This window comes from Hippopotamus amphibius, chromosome 1, assembly GCF_030028045.1.
Source record: "Hippopotamus amphibius kiboko isolate mHipAmp2 chromosome 1, mHipAmp2.hap2, whole genome shotgun sequence".
NCBI classification, from domain to species: domain Eukaryota; kingdom Metazoa; phylum Chordata; class Mammalia; order Artiodactyla; family Hippopotamidae; genus Hippopotamus; species Hippopotamus amphibius.
The window spans coordinates 16,636,685-16,654,632 of NC_080186.1; the positions used below are offsets into that span (position 1 = coordinate 16,636,685).

Consider the following 17,948-nt stretch of genomic DNA (forward strand, 5'->3'; position numbering starts at 1 on the left):
GTATTTATTAAATCTCTCAAACTAGGCAAAAGAGTAACCTTGTCTGCTTTATTGACTGATTTCTATCAACTACTAGAATTTAATGGACTGCAATCACAGAATATTTCAGAGGGAAACTGTAGTTGAAGCTTCCTCTGTATGGTTGGTTCAAAGCTGTCTAGCTGGCAATAAGCTCAGAAGTAAGCCCTCTCCACACCCATCCCCACTCACCTTTCTCTTCTTGGATACCATCTCCCATCATGTAGTCACTACAGGTGCTTGGACATAAGTAGAGCGCCTGCCGAAGCTCCAGGTTAAGAAACCACACTTGAAGAAATGTGTTGACATAACAAGTAGCTCCAAGGTTAGTGAGGCCCACAAATGAGTTCTACAAAAACCACAAAAATTACAATTATAAAAGCAATTTCCCCTTAAATAATTATGAGAAGTATTTTTTTTAATTTGATTTAAAATGTGTTAAACTGGACTTCCTAGGTGGCGCAGTGGGTAAGAATCTGCCTGCCAATGCAGGGGACACGGGTTCGATCCCTGCCCCAGGAAGATACCACATGCCACGGAGCAACTAAGCCCGTGCGCCACAACTATTGAGCCTGTGCTCTAGAGCCCATGAGCCACAACTATTGAGCCCATGTGCCGCAACTACTGAAGCCCATGCGCCTGGAGCCTGTGCTCTGCAACAAGAGAGACCACCTCAATGAGAAGCCTATGCACCACAAGAAGAGTAGCCCCCACTTGCCACAACTAGAGAAAGCCCGTGTGCAGCAACGAAGACCCAACACAGCCAATAAAATGAATAAATAAATTAATTAATTAATTAAAAAAAAAGCTGGATTGTTTAAAATAAATAAATAAATAAATAAAATAAATAAAATGTGTTAAACTGTCTTAAACCAATAAACCCCGTAAGCCTCTCTCGGGAAAGGTTAGGGCACAATTGTCATGAAAGCCCCATCTGGGCTGACTTATGGGAGTGGGAAAGACTTAGGACAGCACCACAGCTCATCTGTAGTCTCCTCCAGCTACTTAAATCTAAACTTAGAGAACAGCAGGTTCTAGGAAACATCAGTTTTGAACATGTGTACATAGGTTTTTCATTTGCTATGTTCCTAAGAGCCCAACGTTCAGAATGACAAAGTGAAACTGCTAGAAAAGTTCCTTTTTATCCTATAGATCTGGGAGATGGGGGTGGAGGGAGTTAGTTGCAATTTTTCCCAAAGATAAGGCTGAGAATTCTTGAACTTACAAAGAATCATTCTTTTTAAGAGAGAAAATACCTGTACAGCTGACTATTTTGTAAATGCCAGGCTTTATGGTTAGAAAGTATTAATGTGTATTACCCCCCCAACAAAAAAAAAGGTAAAACTATCTGTTGTATGCATAATATGTAACAATATAAGCCCAAGAAAGCAAAGTAGTATCATTGTGGGAGCTTCTTCCCTGGATTTACCACCTTCTTTAAAGAGACTTAAAAAGAGCTCAAAATAAAACATGCTACATTAAAGAAAACAGAATCAGCACTGAACTAAAACTATTATTTAAAGGTTTACTGGATTACATAGCTACTTTTATTAAAGCATACCATTAAGAACTGTTCCAAGTCAAGTGGTGTAGAGTCTTAAATTCCACTATTGATCTTAAAGCTGCCTAGATTACCTGAAATCAGTAATGGTTTCTGACCATAGGCACAAAACAAAACACACAGGAGTACCATAAACGAAATCTCTTAAAAAATGATGGCTTACCTTTTTTCTCCTCTCACAGTTGGGGTCGTCAATGTTATGAAAACTGTTTTCATCTATTTCTCCTAACCAAATGTGCTCACCAATCCCAACCAAGCAATTAGGATTTCCTTTGCAGTTTCGTCTATGGAAAAATATTGTATAATTTAAAAATACCATAGTTCCATAAGAAACACGCAAATTAAAACTATAATGATACCATTTCTTAAATTCTATTTATCATTTATTAGATTAGCAAAACTGAGAAAGCATAATACCACACCCAGTTTGTGAGGCTGTGGGGAAACAGAACTCATTTACTGCTGATGAGATTGCAGATTGGTAGGACTCTTACAGAGGGGAATTTTGCAGTTGCTAACAAATCTGCATATACAGCTACTTTTTGACCTATCCACTTCACTTCTAAGAGAATTCACCCTGAAGATGCACCTCCAACAGTGGAAAAACACATACACTAGGTTATTCTTCACAACACTGTTTGTAATTGCAAAATACTGGAAACAACCCAAATGGCCAAACATAGGGAATATGGTACATCCACACAATGGAGTACTACACAACTGTGACAGGAAAAACACATGACCATCTCTATGAACTGATGCAGAATAAGTTCTAGGATATATTAATGACTAAAAAGCAAAGTGCAAAAGAGTTATCTACAGCATGCTATTTTCTGTACAAGGAAGATGGGGATATAAAACATACATGTATCTGCTCATTTGAGCAAAAATAAAAACAGAAATATACATATACACATGTGTGTATATATATATATCTGAATCACTGCTGTAAAGTAGTAATTAACACAACACTATAAATCAACTATACTTCAACTTAAAAAAATAGTATTAAAAAAAAAAACACCAAAGGGATAAATCAGAGACTAGTGAAAGAGGTTACCTATAGAGCATGAATAGCATTAAGATTTTTTTTTTTTAGAAAGAAGTGTGTGACACTTTCCTAAATATACTGTTCCATACATTGCTGAATTTGGGGGCCATGTGAATGTTACACACTAATCAGTGAGGATGGAGGAAACCCTAAGTTCAACACAAACTAACATATTTCAGTTGAGTAACACACAGCTGAAAGGAGAGGGTGGGGCACTGACCCAAGTAATGTGAACCCAGTAGCATCAGGATAAAGACAAAAGGAACAAACAACAAACTTCCTTTTCAAAGAAAATAGATTCCTTTTCAAAGATATATTCTGAAACTTTCTGTGCATTCTGCAATTGAACAAATAAGTAAATATATACTGGGGATGATGGGAATCAAGTTTTGGAGAGGAATGTTACAAATTAGGGAGGAAGAATAAAACGAACCCTGCAGTATTGATTAGGAATAACAGCTGTAAGTCAAAAATCCACAAGTCAATATATATAGACAGGTAGATTAATGTTGCCAGATAAAATACAAGACAGAAGTTGAATTTCAGATAAATGACATATTTATATTTTAAAAAGTATTTGTTGTCTATCTGAAACTTAGATTTAACTGGGCAGCCTAAACTGGATAGCTTTTTTTTCCACTTTTTTTTTAAAATTAATTAATTCATTTTATTGGTTGTGTTGGGTCTTCTTTGCTGTGCGTGGGCTTTCTTTTTAGTTGCGGTGAGTGGGGACTACTCTTCGTTGTGGTGCATGGGCTCCTCATTGCCATGGCTTCTCTTGTTGCACAGCACGGGCTCTAGGCACGTGGGCTTCAGTAGTTGCAGCAGTTGCAGCACATGGGCTCAATAGCTGTGGCTCACGGGCTCTAAAGCTCAGGCTCAACAGTTGTGGCGCACGGGCTTAGCTGCTCTGCGGCACGTGGGCTCTTCCTGGAGCAGGGATCGAACACGTGTCCCCTGCATTGGCAGGCGGATTCTCAACCACTGTGCCACCTAGGAAGCCCTAGATAGCTTTTTTTGTCAGCTAAGGGCCTAAAAGCAATAACATGGACACATCCAGTGAGCAGATCTTGATTTCTAAATGTTCCCCACTTGAAGAAGCCACGGCTCCTGGGAGAAATGGCCAATTTGAAGGCTGGACAGGGAACGTGCAAGATAAACATGGACATCTTGCAGTACCCCAAAAGGATGTATTCAAAGAATGAGGGGGACATGTTAAAAGGGGGAGCTTGAATGGGGCTCCCAGTGCTCAAATTTGCAACAACTTAAGCAACAAAAAAAATGACTGGATTATAACCTGCTCAATAATGCAGGAACCCATAGTGAGACGGATGGATGGACGGATAGATGAGAAATCTCTTCCTTAAAGAAGAAAGCCAACTATCAATGTGGAAGGAAGGACAGAATTAGAAAATCACCATTTGGCATCCATCAGATTAATAAAGAAATCAGGCGAGAATTATCAATGGAGTGCTAGTGTAGCAAAGTTTGAGGAGTAACAGAATATTTACATAGTCTCAAAGTATCTCAGCATAAGTTGTTTATTAATTACAAAAGGAAAAGTTACTATAACTTTCAGTGGAGAAACCTGGAAGATACCACCTTAACCAAAGGATCAAAGTTTAAGTAGCCAGTAATGGGTCTAATTGACAGTATGCCCCTCCTGGTGTGATGCAGTAAGCACAACGTAGCTTCTGTGGTTTTCCTACCAAAGTGAATAATCTAAGCCTAATTGTGAGCCAATACCAGACATATCCAAGTTGAGAAACTTTCTACAAAATAAATGTCCGTGACATTGAAGTTTTCAAAAACTTCAATGTCACGAAATACAAATAAAGACTGAGTAATCATCCATATTAAAGGAGACGTAAGACACACAACTGACTGCAACATACCAGCCCAGATTTTCTTTTGCTGTGAAGGACACTATGAAATCAGTATGTTCTGAATATTTCAGAAGGTTACCTGCTAAAGCTTTACTGATAGCAGTAAAGGATTGGAAACACAAAAATGCCCATCAACAGGACTCTGATAAGTAATACAAACAAGCAATGGAAACTACTGTAATCAGGGAAAAAAAGATCAGGAGAAACTTTATGTTGTGACATATAACAATATCATTAGTTGAAAAAAGCAAGGAACAAAACATTGTTTAAAAATGGGGGACTTGCCTGGTGGTGCAGTGGGTAAGACTCTGTGCTCCTGATGCAGGGGCCCAGGTTTAATCCCTGGTCAGGGAACTCGATCCTGCATGCATGCTGCAACTGAGTCCCCATGCCTCAACTAAGTCCACAAAACAAACAAACAAACAAACAAACCTCAAAATCCCACACGCTGCAACTAAGACCTAGCGCAGCCAAAATAAAATAAAATAAAATAAAATAAAATAAAATAAATATTGTACTTCTCTGGGGGCAAGTGGTTAGGAGTCTGCTTGCCAGTGCAGGGGACAAGGGTTTGATCCCTGGTCCAGGAAGATCTCACCTGCCACAGAGCAACTAAACCCACGCACCACAGCTACTGAGCCTGCGCTCTAGAGCCCACCTGCCACAACTACTGAAGCCCACGAGCCTAGAGCCTGTGCTCCACAATAAAAGAAGCCACCGCAGTGAGAAGCCCCTGAACCAAAAAGAAGAGCAGCCCCCACTCACTGCAACTAGAGAAAGCCTACACACAGCAATGAAGATCTAACACAGCCAAAATAAATAAATAAAAAAATATTAAAAGGGGGTGTGAGGGACTTCCGCGTTTGTCCAGTGGTTAAGACTCTGATTTTCCATGGGGGGGGGGGGGGGCGCCCGAGTTTGATCCCTGGTCAGGGACCTAAGATCCTGCATGCACTCGGCCAAAAAAAAAAAGCGGGGGGGTTGTGACAGACCTGTTAGTTTAAATAAAAGAATGCACTATAAACTGGAAACAATCATCTTTGAGGCGGTTTACCTCTACCTGCTGGCTGCAAAAACTAAGAGTGAAGGGCTTTCTATGCTCCCCCATCACCTTTTATATCTTTCAGATTTAGAACTTTGGGAAGTATAACATATTCCAGAAATAAGTAAATAATTGTTCATTTATTTATTGGCTGTGTTGGGTCTGCTGCTGAGCACAGGATTTCTCTAGTTGCGGAGAAGAGGCTTCTCAGTGAGGTGGCTTCTCTTGTGGAGCACACGCTCTAGGCGTGTGGGCTTCAATAGTTGTGGCAGGTGGGCTCTAGAGCGCAGGCTCAGTACTTGTGGTGCACGGGTTTAGTTGCTCTGTGGCAGGTGAGATCTTCCTGGACCAGGGATTGAACCCATGTCCCCTGCATTGGCAGGCAGATTCTTAACCACTGCACCACCAGGGAAGTCCCAATAATTGTTCTTAATATTCCACTTAAACACACTATCTTTGGCTTTAAAAAATAAAAATGAAAACAAATTTAGCCAACCTAAGAGCAGTTTTGTCAGGATTATGTTAAAGCTAGGTTGGAAAGTAACTTACTAAGGAAATAAAAGTACTACTGATTCACTTTTGCAGGGGGGCAGGATCTAAAAGGAGTTATTTTTTGTGCCTTTAACTAATGGTAAAGGACTAACTACAAGTAAACTACAATGAGCAAAAAAAAAAACACCTCTCCTTTTACACAAAAGCAATTTTTCTCTTCTATCAAGAGAAGATACAAAGAAACAAACAAAAAAACCTGATTCAGAGACTGGGCAAAGTAGCCTAAAATCTTTCCTTGGAATAGGGGCAAGGATTTACCAGGAAAATTCTTTTCTGTTTGTTTTAACAAGGAAGATTCTTTTGAAAAGAAAATTACAGGGAATTCTCTGGCAGTGTAGCAGTTAGGACTCTGTGCTTTCACTGCCTAGGGCCTGGGTTCAATCCCTGGTCCAGAAGCTGGCATCTGCCCCCTCAAAAAAAAACATTACAGCTCACAGCACTAAACTATAATACAAGGTCTTTAGAAAAGGAAAAGTTAGCACCAGTAACTACAGTGAAAATGTTACCTCTAAAAGTTAATAAGTAGGTACTTATTCTTTCCAATATGCTTTTCAAAGTGATACCAAGTTTGTTTTCTCCTCTTAAATAAGGGAGGGGTAAGACTTTCACAGGATTTGGCTGGGAAGACAGGCACTCTCCTGTGGGTCAGAAGCACAGATCATTCTCTCAGAAAACTACGGTTCCATTAGAACCATTCTGATTTTAGTCTCCTGTGCCTAAACGGTGAAACAGGGAAAATGAACAAAAGTAGGCTCTTCTTGTCCTCTCTCCCACACACACAATAAATCTTGTAAACTTGGTCCAAAGTTGGCTTCAGTGAGCAAATACAAATACACAGCTATGGCCTAAAAACGTCACGCAATAGGTTTCTTTAACTTTGAAAAGACTTCCAAAAACAGATGAAAGAAGCTGGGAGCAACTTGTATTATTTAGCCCTAGAACACTGGCATTGCTTTTTTGTTTTTGCTTTTCTTAAATTAACTGATGGCGAGGTATTACTGAATAAGGTTCCATCAGCTAGAATGCCACCACTGTGCAGATGAGATGAACCTGTGTTAAAGGGCCAGCTGCCACCACCCCCCTCCCCAGCAGAACCTACAGCTCCTGGATCCCTAAGGCCACACTCCAGGTGAGAGCCAAAAAGTCAGTGGTGATGCACTGCACTAAAAGCAGCTTAGGTACACCAATTAAAGCTTTCCAAACTGAGGCCAGGCCTTTTTTTTTTGGTACATGGGCCCAACACGGTGGGGGATTTTGTTGTTGTTGTTTATCATCTTATTTGCAGCAGTGGGGAATCTACTTAAGAAGCATAAATCATAAAAACATTTCTATTAAAAGCCATTATTTCCGAACCAACCTAAGCAACACAGCAGAATGCCAAGTATGGAAGGCTAGATGAAATCCCCCTGTAGAAGAAAACCTCACCCACTGAGTCTCCAATGCCCCAAGTTCCTTTTTATCCCCATTAGGAATAGGCTACAGGTGTTAAGTATCATCTATCATCCTGTTTGTACCAATTTTCTTATAGGGGAAAAATAAGTCTGTGTACTGGTTTCTATCAAAGTGTAAGAAGAGACAGATTAAGGAGGCTGAGACACATGAGACAGGGACACATGTTTACATGCCTGATGTGTAAATACCCTAGCCAGCTGACTCAAATTTATACAACTGGGCCCTAGAAAGCATCTGGATTTGCTAATACTGGCTTAAAATCAGATAACTTTTTCAAGGTCACAAGTAGCCCCAACTTAATCTGGGTGGAGGGATGCCTTTTACCTTCCCTTAAATAGTAAGTTCCTACAATCTTATAACTGTCCCCTCTAGCCAATCCCCCCTGGTCTTCCTCCCAGAAATCCTTCATTCTGCCTACAGTGTAATCAGAGGGAAAACCGAATCACAAACAAAAACAACGTATGAAGCGCAGAGCAGTCATCCTGGTTCTCCCCGACTCTCTCCCACTCTTGTCTCATTTCCTTATACATCAGTCGGCTTTAGGACTAGGTTTTTGTTTTGTGTGGCAGATGCCTATTACCGTACGTGCCTAGCTTCTTCAGCTCTTCCCTGCCCTTTTTTTTTTTTGAGAACAAACCGTTCCTCCATTCTTGTGGTTCAAGCAAGAGCTGCTGAGATACAGCTCCCTGAGATCCAGCACCCAAAAACAATCTCACAAGATACTTAAAATGGGAACTGAGAGAGGAAAAAACAAACAAAAAACCTTCAAAACAACAATCCCTCTTCAGTGGCAGACCATTCTGACAGCTTAGCTGTCCCAATATTATGAAGGAAACATGCTCATTTGCATGAGAAACAGCTGGAAGAGGTTCATGAATTGGTCCTTAGCCCAAGTGCTTCCCTACCCTAGCCATGACTTACCTGTCCAAATCTTTCCTGAATTAAAACAAACACCTCCCTAGATTTGTTAACTGAGGCACTTCCCTTACACTATGTTAGTTTCAAGTTTCTGTCACCTGTATCTAGGAGCCCTAACAAATATGGACTAACTAAATAAAGCTTTTTCTGTTATTAACTCCTAGAGCCAACAACAATCCATCTCAGTCTGACAGATCTTTCCCCACCCCCCACCCCACCCCCGCCACGCAGCTTATAGGATCTTAGTTCCCCAATCAGCGACTGAACCAGGGGCCACTCAGAGAAAGTCCTAACCACTGGGCTGCCAGGGAACGCCCAGACCTCCTAAGTCTTAAAAACAGCTTTGCCCCTCTTCCCCTAAGCTTTCTTGTAAGATCAGTTAAACACAGGGGAAAACATTCGGCTCCAGAGAAATGCAAATTTAAAACAGCCATGAAAGATGTTTTCACTTATGGAATCAGCAAAAAAAAGTTTTGGTGATGGGCTTCCCTGGTGGCCCAGTGTTTAAGACTCCGCACTTCCACTGCAGGGGCCACGGGTTTGATTCCTGGTCAGGGAAGTTCCACATGCTGTGCAGTGCAGCCAAAAAAAAAAAAAGTTTTGGTGATGAATCAGGGTAAAGTGAGAGTCATTGTCCATTCACTGTTAAACATGACCCTTTGGAAAACCTTGAGAAAATGTCTCAAAATGTTAAATGACTCCAACATTTTGTTTCAATACTTCTGGGCATATGTCCACAGAATATGTTTTGACACTGTGGCAATGAAACAAAGTGAAGAAGAATTCTAATGGGTACTTTTTTTTCTGGGGCTGTAGATATAAGAATACAAGTGGCTACAGCAGTAGGCAGGGGACAGGTTCCCCCAGTGTTTGGTATGGCAGGCTAAGCAGCTGTGACATTTGCTGTAATCTTAGGCCAACAAACGCTTTGACAGCAATAAAACTGATAGAGTGAAGCTGAACAAAGCCTGAGAGACAATGATTTTCCTAGTGAGAAATGAAGTCCTAAACCTATTTAGTGGCAATGCAAGCAATGGAAGAAAGCTGAATTCCAGCATATCGATGCGACGAATCAATAGGACTTGGGAACTGATTAGACGATGTAGGCAAGAAGGAAAAGGAGACATCTGCAATGATGTCCAAAACTGTAAAGAAAGGAAACAATTTTTCACAAATCAAAAACTGTCTGTGAAGTGGGAAAAAACAGTAGGCTAGGCGTGCAAATGACCTAAGTTCCTTCTACACTGACCACAGCGAAGAGTGGTAGTTTTAGCTCTGTTTCGACAGGCCTCCAAGGATCTGTTATTTAGGAGTAGGCCTTCCAGCACAACGGACAGAAATTTATAGTCAATGATTTCATAGCTGCTATGCAGTGCAAAGAACAATTTATTATTTAAATAGGAGAGGAGGGTGAAAATCTTTCTCTGTGTGGTCATTTAAAGAATTATTGCTTTTTCTCCTTCAATGCCTTTTTGTTTCTTGGCTCTTAGGACATCATTTCATACAGATAGCCCAGGTAGAAATCAATGAAGGATGGCAGGCCAACTCTCCTGCTTCCAGGGAAGACCCTTGTCTATACTAAGGCTTTGCCTAATGAGGCACCAGATTTCTGAAAAGTGATTTACATACACGTACACACACACACACACACACACACACACAAATAGGTGAACTGAGTATTAATGAAATGGTTCCAATAAGAACCATTTACTGTCCAAATTTTCCCTGAAAACTTCAAAATGTCTCTGTAGCTCCAAATGTCACCACTCTATGAGAATGACAGTGCTAGGATTAGTTAGATCCATTAACTGAGTTCAGGAACTCCCTTCCAAACCAGTCCCGTCTAATTAAGAACATCCTTCTCCCTCTACCATTTTATTTCATAATCACAAACTGGTCTCTTACCAGATGTCAACAAGTAAGAAGGAATTCAGAAGGCTCCCCATCCTTTGACAGGTGGGGGAGGGGCTACAGTACGTCACTGCCTAACTTCAGTCCCTTCCCAAAACTCTGGTGAGTGACTCAACATTCCCAGGCTCTTTGTCCTATATGCTGGTTGAAAGAAGACAAAACTAACCCTCTGCCATGATTTTGCTCAGAGAAAAAGGTCTCCATTTCCTCATTTATAAAACAAAGGGTAGGAGGTTAAGTGAACACTAAAATTTTCTGATTTTCTTTCTTTATTTGGATCCCCTTGGAAAATCATGTTTATAAAGCACTTGAGTACATGAGGACAATAAGACTTTCTGCCTTAGCCTCTAGCAAGAAACAGATGATGAAAACAAGGGTGAAAGTGGTGCTGGGTTGAGAAGTTTTGCTTTTTCAATCAATGCCATTCTTACAAAACTCCTCCTGTTTTTTTTTGTTTGTTTTTTTTTTCCTCCTGTTTTTAATAAGACAAGTTTTAAGCGTCTAATTTTTTTTTTAAATGGGTGATTTTCAAAGTATAAATCCTGACTCTCCGGGGCGGTGGGTGAAAGAGAAATATAACAGATGCTATTGGTAAGAGATGAAAAACAAGGACCTCAAATGTAAGATAATAGTATCGACAGATACAAGAGTTCGAATCAACAGTACATGTTATCATTTTTGTGAGGGGGTGAAGGGAAAAAAGAAACAGGGTTGTATGTACGTGCTTTCATTTAAAATATTAAAGGAAGGATGGGAATCACTAGCAGTGTGCACTTTGAGAATATTCACATCTAGAAATTCATAAAGTGTTCATTCACCTAACAACCTGATTTCATTTGAAAGTTTGAATTCTGACCAAAAGGATCTAAGAGAAAGTCAACACACAGCAAGCAAGACAGACAAGGCATCAGGATCCTAGCTAAGCATCTTTCATAATGTGCAGCTACTATCCTGAAACAGGTTTACTGGCCCTGTGGCTGCTCTTTTTCCTAAGAAAAAGAGCCAAGGTTGGAAGATCATCTTTCACCAAAAAGGCTTCTCTCTTTCATCCTTCTAAGATTTAAGCTGCTATGAAACATTTGGCGGTGTTAAACTAGGCACTTTCATCCAAGCTTTTACAATTTTTCAAGGCAGGTGTAAAAAACTCCCCAAAGCAAAATTAACTATTTAAACAATGTTAGTAAGTCCTCTAGTAGAAAAGAATACAGCTCAGTTCCCAAGCAGAGTTTCAAAGGTCACCATAGGGCACCCTACTAGACCCCAAGGAGAGCCCCTCCTCCTTCCACCATCACAATTTCAAGTTGAAAAAACAAAACAAACTTAAGCTACTCACTCTCGCTTGTTTATTTAACAAAAACAAAAAAACACAACTTCATGACACACTTCTCAAACTCCACTGTTCTCAGCCATGGAATAAACACGATACATCTTCATGGATCATAAATTTCACACAAAAAATAGCAGAAATTTTGTTATTAAATCAAGCAGATATGTTATAGACTAGAACACACACACACACACACACACACACACACACACACAGAAACCTCCTAAAAAAAAATCCAGAGGGATTAAGCCCTACCAGATATTGCATCATAAAGTTTCCAAAACTAAAACAACACAATGGAATAAAAAATTCAGAAACAGACCCAAATACACATGGTAACTTAGCATGCAACAAAGGTATCCAAATCAGTGGAGTAAAGATATAACTTTTAATAAACAGTGGTTGGGACAACAAAGCAGCTACCCGGAAAAAATAAAGTTGGATTCATTTCACAATATACTTCAGAACAAATTCCAAATGGACCAAAGTTAGACTCACTTCGCAGTATACTTCAGAACAAATTCCAAATGGACCAAAGATTTAAACATTAATTGAAACCATAACACAAGAAAACATCAGCAAATTTCTTTACAACACTGGCATGAAAAAGGCCTTTCTATGACTCAAAATTCAAATGCCATAAAAGATCCATTAATTTAATCGCATAAAAACTTTCTGCATGGCAAACAAATCCATAAGCAAAGTCAAAAGACAATGGCATAACTAAAAAAAATTGTAACTGTCAAAGAAATAATCTCTTAACACATAAAGAACTCCCACGAATTGACAAGAATGAATAACCCAATATAAAACTGGGCAAAGGACACAAAAGGCTTTTGAAAGAGAAATGCAAATGGCCCCTAAGCATGAAAAGATGCTCAATCTGTCATAAGAGGAATACAAAATGAAACTAAACAGACAGCTTGAGTGGTAACCTACAGTGAAGTTTACCAAGTACTCCTCTCTTCTCCTACATACTTTCTGGATTGGCGGACCCATGAAACAAGCTCTGGCCAATGAGTCGTGAGCAGAAATGATCCGTGTAAGTTCAACACAAGTATTTAATTGCTGGCACTGAAACACTACAGAGGAACTAACAGTGTTTCAAATGATGGCTGCTACATCCAAATGGCAGCCAAGTGGCTGGCATGAGCTATCTTCCCCCATCTCCACTCGCCCTATCCCCAGTTTACAACCTTCCTGTAGCTTGGGCCAGACATAAACCTTTGTTGTTTCAAGCCACTGAAATTTGGGAGTTATTTCTTCCCACAGCATAACCTAGCCCATCCTGACTAATACATCACCTTGCCTATTGGACTGGCCAAAATCCAAAAAGTCTAAAAAGGCCATGGGGAAATAAAGCAGGCTAAAAAATGGAATGATCTCTATGGGGACAATTTACATTTTCTAGCAAAATTACTAATGTATTTACCCTTGACACTCTGCAATCCCACATGGGTATTCATTCTACAGATTTACCTGCACACATGCAAAATAATTTAAAATGAAACTTATTGACACATGCGTTATGGTAACAGCAAAACTGAAAAAAGCCCAATGTCCATTTACAGGGAACTGGTTAAACAAAGTATGGTAAATCCACACACGAGTCTACAATGTAACTGTACACATGAGGACCCAAGAGAAATGGATACAAACATTCAAGGACTGAATGCAAAAGTTTATAGCAGCTTTTTTTTTTTTTTTAAACATTTATTTATTGGCTGTGTTGGGTCTTCGATGCTGCACATGGGCTTTCTCTAGTTGTGCAAATGGGGGCTACTCTTCATTATGGTGTGCATGCTCCTCATTGTGGCAGCTTCTCTTGTTGTGAAGCACAGGCTCCAGGCTCACAGGCTTCAGTAGTTGCAGCACACGGGCTCAATAGTTGTGGCTCACCAGCTTAGTTACTCCACAGCACGTGCGATCTTCCTGGAGCAGGGATTGAACCTGTGTCCCCTGCACTGGCAGGCAGATTCCTAACTAATGCGCCACCTAAGAATTCCTTATAGCAGCTTTTATTCACAATAGTTAAAAACTGTAAATGATCCAAATGTCCATCAATAGAATAAAGATATATTCATACCATAGACTACTACTCGCCCCAAGCCCCCAAAACCCTACAGATACATGCAACATGGATGATTCTCAAAAACATGATGTTGAAGAATCCAGACATATATCTTCTATAGGTAATAAGACTTCTTTAGGAGTTATTTATAAAAAAAAAAAAAAAAAAGAATCCAGACAAAAAAGTAACTGCTTTAAAAGGAGTCCATTAAGGGAATTCCCTGGTGGTCCAGTGGTCAGGACTCCACACTTTCACTGCTGAGGACCTGACCTCAATCCCTGGTCAGGGAATTAAGATCCCTTAAGCCACGCAGCACAGTCAAGTTAAAAAAAAAAAAAGAAGTAAAAAGACAAGAGTAGAAGGTATTTGCAATACATATATTCAACAAAAACATTTATATCCAAAATAAAGAACTCCTTCATGGGGCTTCCTAGGTGGCGCAGTGGTTGAGAATCCACCTGCCAATGCAGGGGACACGGGTTCCATCCCTGCCCCAGGAAGATACCACATGCCGCGGAGCAACTAAGCCCGTGCGCCACAACTATTGAGCCTGTGCTTTAGAGCCTGTGAGCCACAGCTATTGAGCCCATGTGCTGCAAGTACTGAAGCCCACGCGCCTAGAGCCCACGCTCCACAACAAGAGAAGCCACGGCAATGAGGAGCCCTGGCACTGCAACAAAGAGTAGCCCCCACTCACGGCAACTAAAAAGAAACCCCGCGCACAGCAAAAAGAGACCCAACACAGCCAATAAAATAATAAATAAATAAACAAATTTATTTAAAAAAAAAAAACTCCTACAAATTAGTGAAATAACGAAACAGAAAACCTGGACAAGAGACTTAAAATAGGCATGGCACTAGAGGATATGCAAATAGTCAAATATGAAAGGGGTCAACTTCTCTGATCACTGGAGAAATGCAAATTAAAACCACAATGAGATACCAAGACATACTCATCATAATGGCTAAAATTAAAATGACTATACCGGGACTTCCCTAGTGGTTCAGTGGTTAAGACTCTGTGCTTCCAATGCAGGGGGCACAATGGGTTCAATCCCTGGTCTGTGAATTAAGATTCCTGTGCCACGTAGCATGGCCATAAATAAATAAATAAAAATGGCTATACCAACTACTGGTGAGGATATGCAGCAACTGAACTCTCACATACTGCTCATGAGGGTAGCATGTGGTACAATTAATTTTGGAACATGGTCAGGCATTACCTAAAGCTAAATGAACACTTATGACCCAGCAATTTCTCTATCAAAAATGTGTGTGTATACCACCAAGAGATACATAAAAGAATGTTCATTGCAGCTTTATTCACAATAGGCAAATTCTGGAAAAATTCTAAACGACCATCACCAGTAGAAAGGATAAAGTATGAAACACCACAATGGGAATTCTGCACAGCACTAAAAATGAATATACTGCTGCTCCCCCACAATGTGGATGAATCGCACAGCGCTCAGCAAAAGCCAGACGCAGAAGGAACTACAAGGTATAATTAACTGTATACAAGACTCGAAATAGGCTAAATAATCCATGGTGTTCCATGTAAGGGTAGTGGCCCACTAGCAACATTTTAATCTTGGTGTTAGATTACATGATACATATGTTCCCAGTGTGATAATTCACCCAGCGTAAATCTTATGATTTGTGTAATTCTCTGTACATAAAATATAAATAAATATAGTTAAATAAGAACCATTAAAAATTCTCTGAGAAATTTAAGAAGGGTCCTGCCTTATCAGACATTTTTTAAAATATTAGCAAGTAATTGGAACCATAGTCCTATTACAGGAATATTGAGTCAAATCAATGGAAGAAAATAGGCCTAGGAAATAAACCCAAATACATATAACAATTTGTCATATAATAGAGGTAGCCTATTGGTTAAGACTTCCCTGGTGGTCCAGTGGTTAAGAATTGGTGCTTTGGACTTCCTAGGTGGCGCAGTGGGTAAGAATCCGCCTGCCAATGCAGGGGAAATGGGTTCGATCCCTGCCCCAGGAAGATACCACATGCCGCGGAGCAACTAAGCCCGTGCGCCACAACTATTGAGCCTGCACTCTAGAGCCTGTGAGCCACAACTACTGAGCCCATGTGCCACAACTACTGAAGCCCACACGCCTAGAACCCATGCTCTGCATCAAGAAGCCATCGCAATGAGAAGCCCGCGCACCACAATGAAGAGTAGCCCCCGCTCGCCGCAACTAGAGAAAGCTCGTGTGCAGCAACGAAGACCCAACACAGCCAATGAAATAAATAAATAAATAAATTAAAAAAAAAAAAAGAATTGGTGCTTTCACAGTGTGGGGGCAAGGGCTCAATACCCGGTCAGGGACTAAGACCCCACATGCCACGCAGCGCAGCCAATAAATAAATAAATAAAGGTACCCTCTTAACTAGTGGGGGAAAAGACTAGATTACTCATTTACTTACTAGATTTAAGAAAACTGAGTGTGGGACTTCCCTGGTGGCGCAGTGGTTAAGAATCCACCTGCCAATGCAGGGGACATGGGTTCCATCCCTGGTCCGGGAAGATCCCATATGCCCCAGAGCAACTAAGCCCCTGTGCCACAACTACTGAGCCCAAGTGCTGCAACTAGTGAAACCTGAGTGCCGAGATCCCGTGCTCTGCAACAAGGGAAGCCACCACACTGAGAAGCCCGCTCACTGCAAGGAAGAGCAGCCCCTGCTTGCCACAACTAGAGCAGCCTGCTCGCAGCAATAACAACAAAGACCCAATACAGCCAAAAAAAAAAGAAAGAAAAAGAAAACTGAGTGCCCATTTGGTGAAAAGCAAACTTTAAAAAAGTAAAATAAAAATAAAGATGCAAACCTCACTCCCTAAATCAAATTAAATTCTAAAAGAACAAAGATTAGGGATTTCCCTCATGGCCCAGTGATTAAAACTCCACACTCCCAATGCAGGGGACTGGTCAGGGAACTAGATACCTCAGGCATGCCACAACTAAGAGTTTGCATGCCATAACCAAGGAGCCCTCGAGCTACAACTAAGACCCAATGCAACCAAATAAATAAATGACTAAATTGGGACTGCCCTAGTAGTACAGTGGTTGAGACTCTGCCTGCCAAGGCAGGAGACACAGCTTCGATCCCTGGTCCAGGAAGAGCCCACATGCCGTGGAGCAACTAAGCCTGTGCGCCACAACTACTAAGCCTGCGCTCTAGAGCCCGAAAGCCACAACTATTGAGCCCACGCACCGCAACTACTGAAGCCCGTGAGCCTAGAGTCCGTGCTCTGGGGCAAGAGAAACCACCGCAATAAGAAGCCTGTGCACTGCAGTGAAGCGTACACCCTGTTCTCCACAACTACAAAAAGTCTGCACACAGCAAAGAAGACTCATTTCAGCCAATAAAACAAGAAATAAAATAATAAATTTTTAAAAAATTAAAAAAAAAAAAAGAACAGAGGCTTTCTAGGTGGCGCAGTGGTTAAGAATCTGCCTGCCGATGCAGGGGACACGGGTTCGAGCCCTGCTCGGGGAAGATCCCACATGCCGCGGAGCAACTAAGCCCATGTGCCACAACTACTGAGCCTGTGCTCTAAAGCCCGCAAGCCACAACTACTGAGCCCACGTGCCACAACTACTGAAGCCTGTGCACCTAGAGCCCGTGCTCCACAACAAGAGAAGCCACTGCAATGAGCCCATGCACCACAACAAAGAGTAGCCCCTGCTCACCACAACTAAAGAAAAAGCCCGCATGCAGCAACAAAGACGCAACACAGCCAATAAATATATAAATTTATTTTTTTAAAAAAAAAGGTTAAATGTATAAAATGAAGCCATCAGTACTACACCAAAACATGATTGAATACTTCTATAATCTTGGAATTGGGAAATTCAGAGATCATCAAAAAAAAAACAAACAATAATTTGACCACAAAAATATCATAAGTTTTAATGAACCAAAAGGGAAAAAATTCACAGTCAAAAAAATTTGGGAAAAATATCTTCAACAGAAACATTCAATAAGCTCTTGAAAATCAGTTAGAAAATGATCAACAATCCAGAACACACAATTCACAGGAGAAATACTGGTGGCCAGAAAATATAGAAAGATACTCAAGGGAATTCCCTGATGGTCCAGTAATTAGGACTCAGCATTTTCACTGCCAGGGCCTTGGTTC

At 40.7% G+C, this 17,948-nt stretch overlaps 1 protein-coding gene across 5 annotated transcripts in view; it reads right to left on the minus strand.

Annotated features, from left to right (window-relative positions):
* USP48 (ubiquitin specific peptidase 48) overlaps positions 1-17,948 on the minus strand; it is a 78,786-nt gene that overhangs the window by 54,909 nt on the left and 5,929 nt on the right. For 3 of the 5 annotated variants that reach the window (XM_057698985.1, XM_057698977.1, XM_057698966.1), the window contains exons 2-3: positions 1,743-1,863; positions 211-367 (exon numbers count right to left, since the gene is read on the minus strand). In XM_057698985.1, coding sequence (XP_057554968.1) covers positions 211-367; positions 1,743-1,863 — 278 coding nt within the window. Of the gene's footprint in view, positions 1-210; positions 370-1,742; positions 1,864-17,948 lie in introns of all 5 variants that reach the window. The other 2 variants (XM_057698993.1, XM_057699000.1) reach the window with 2 other exon arrangements.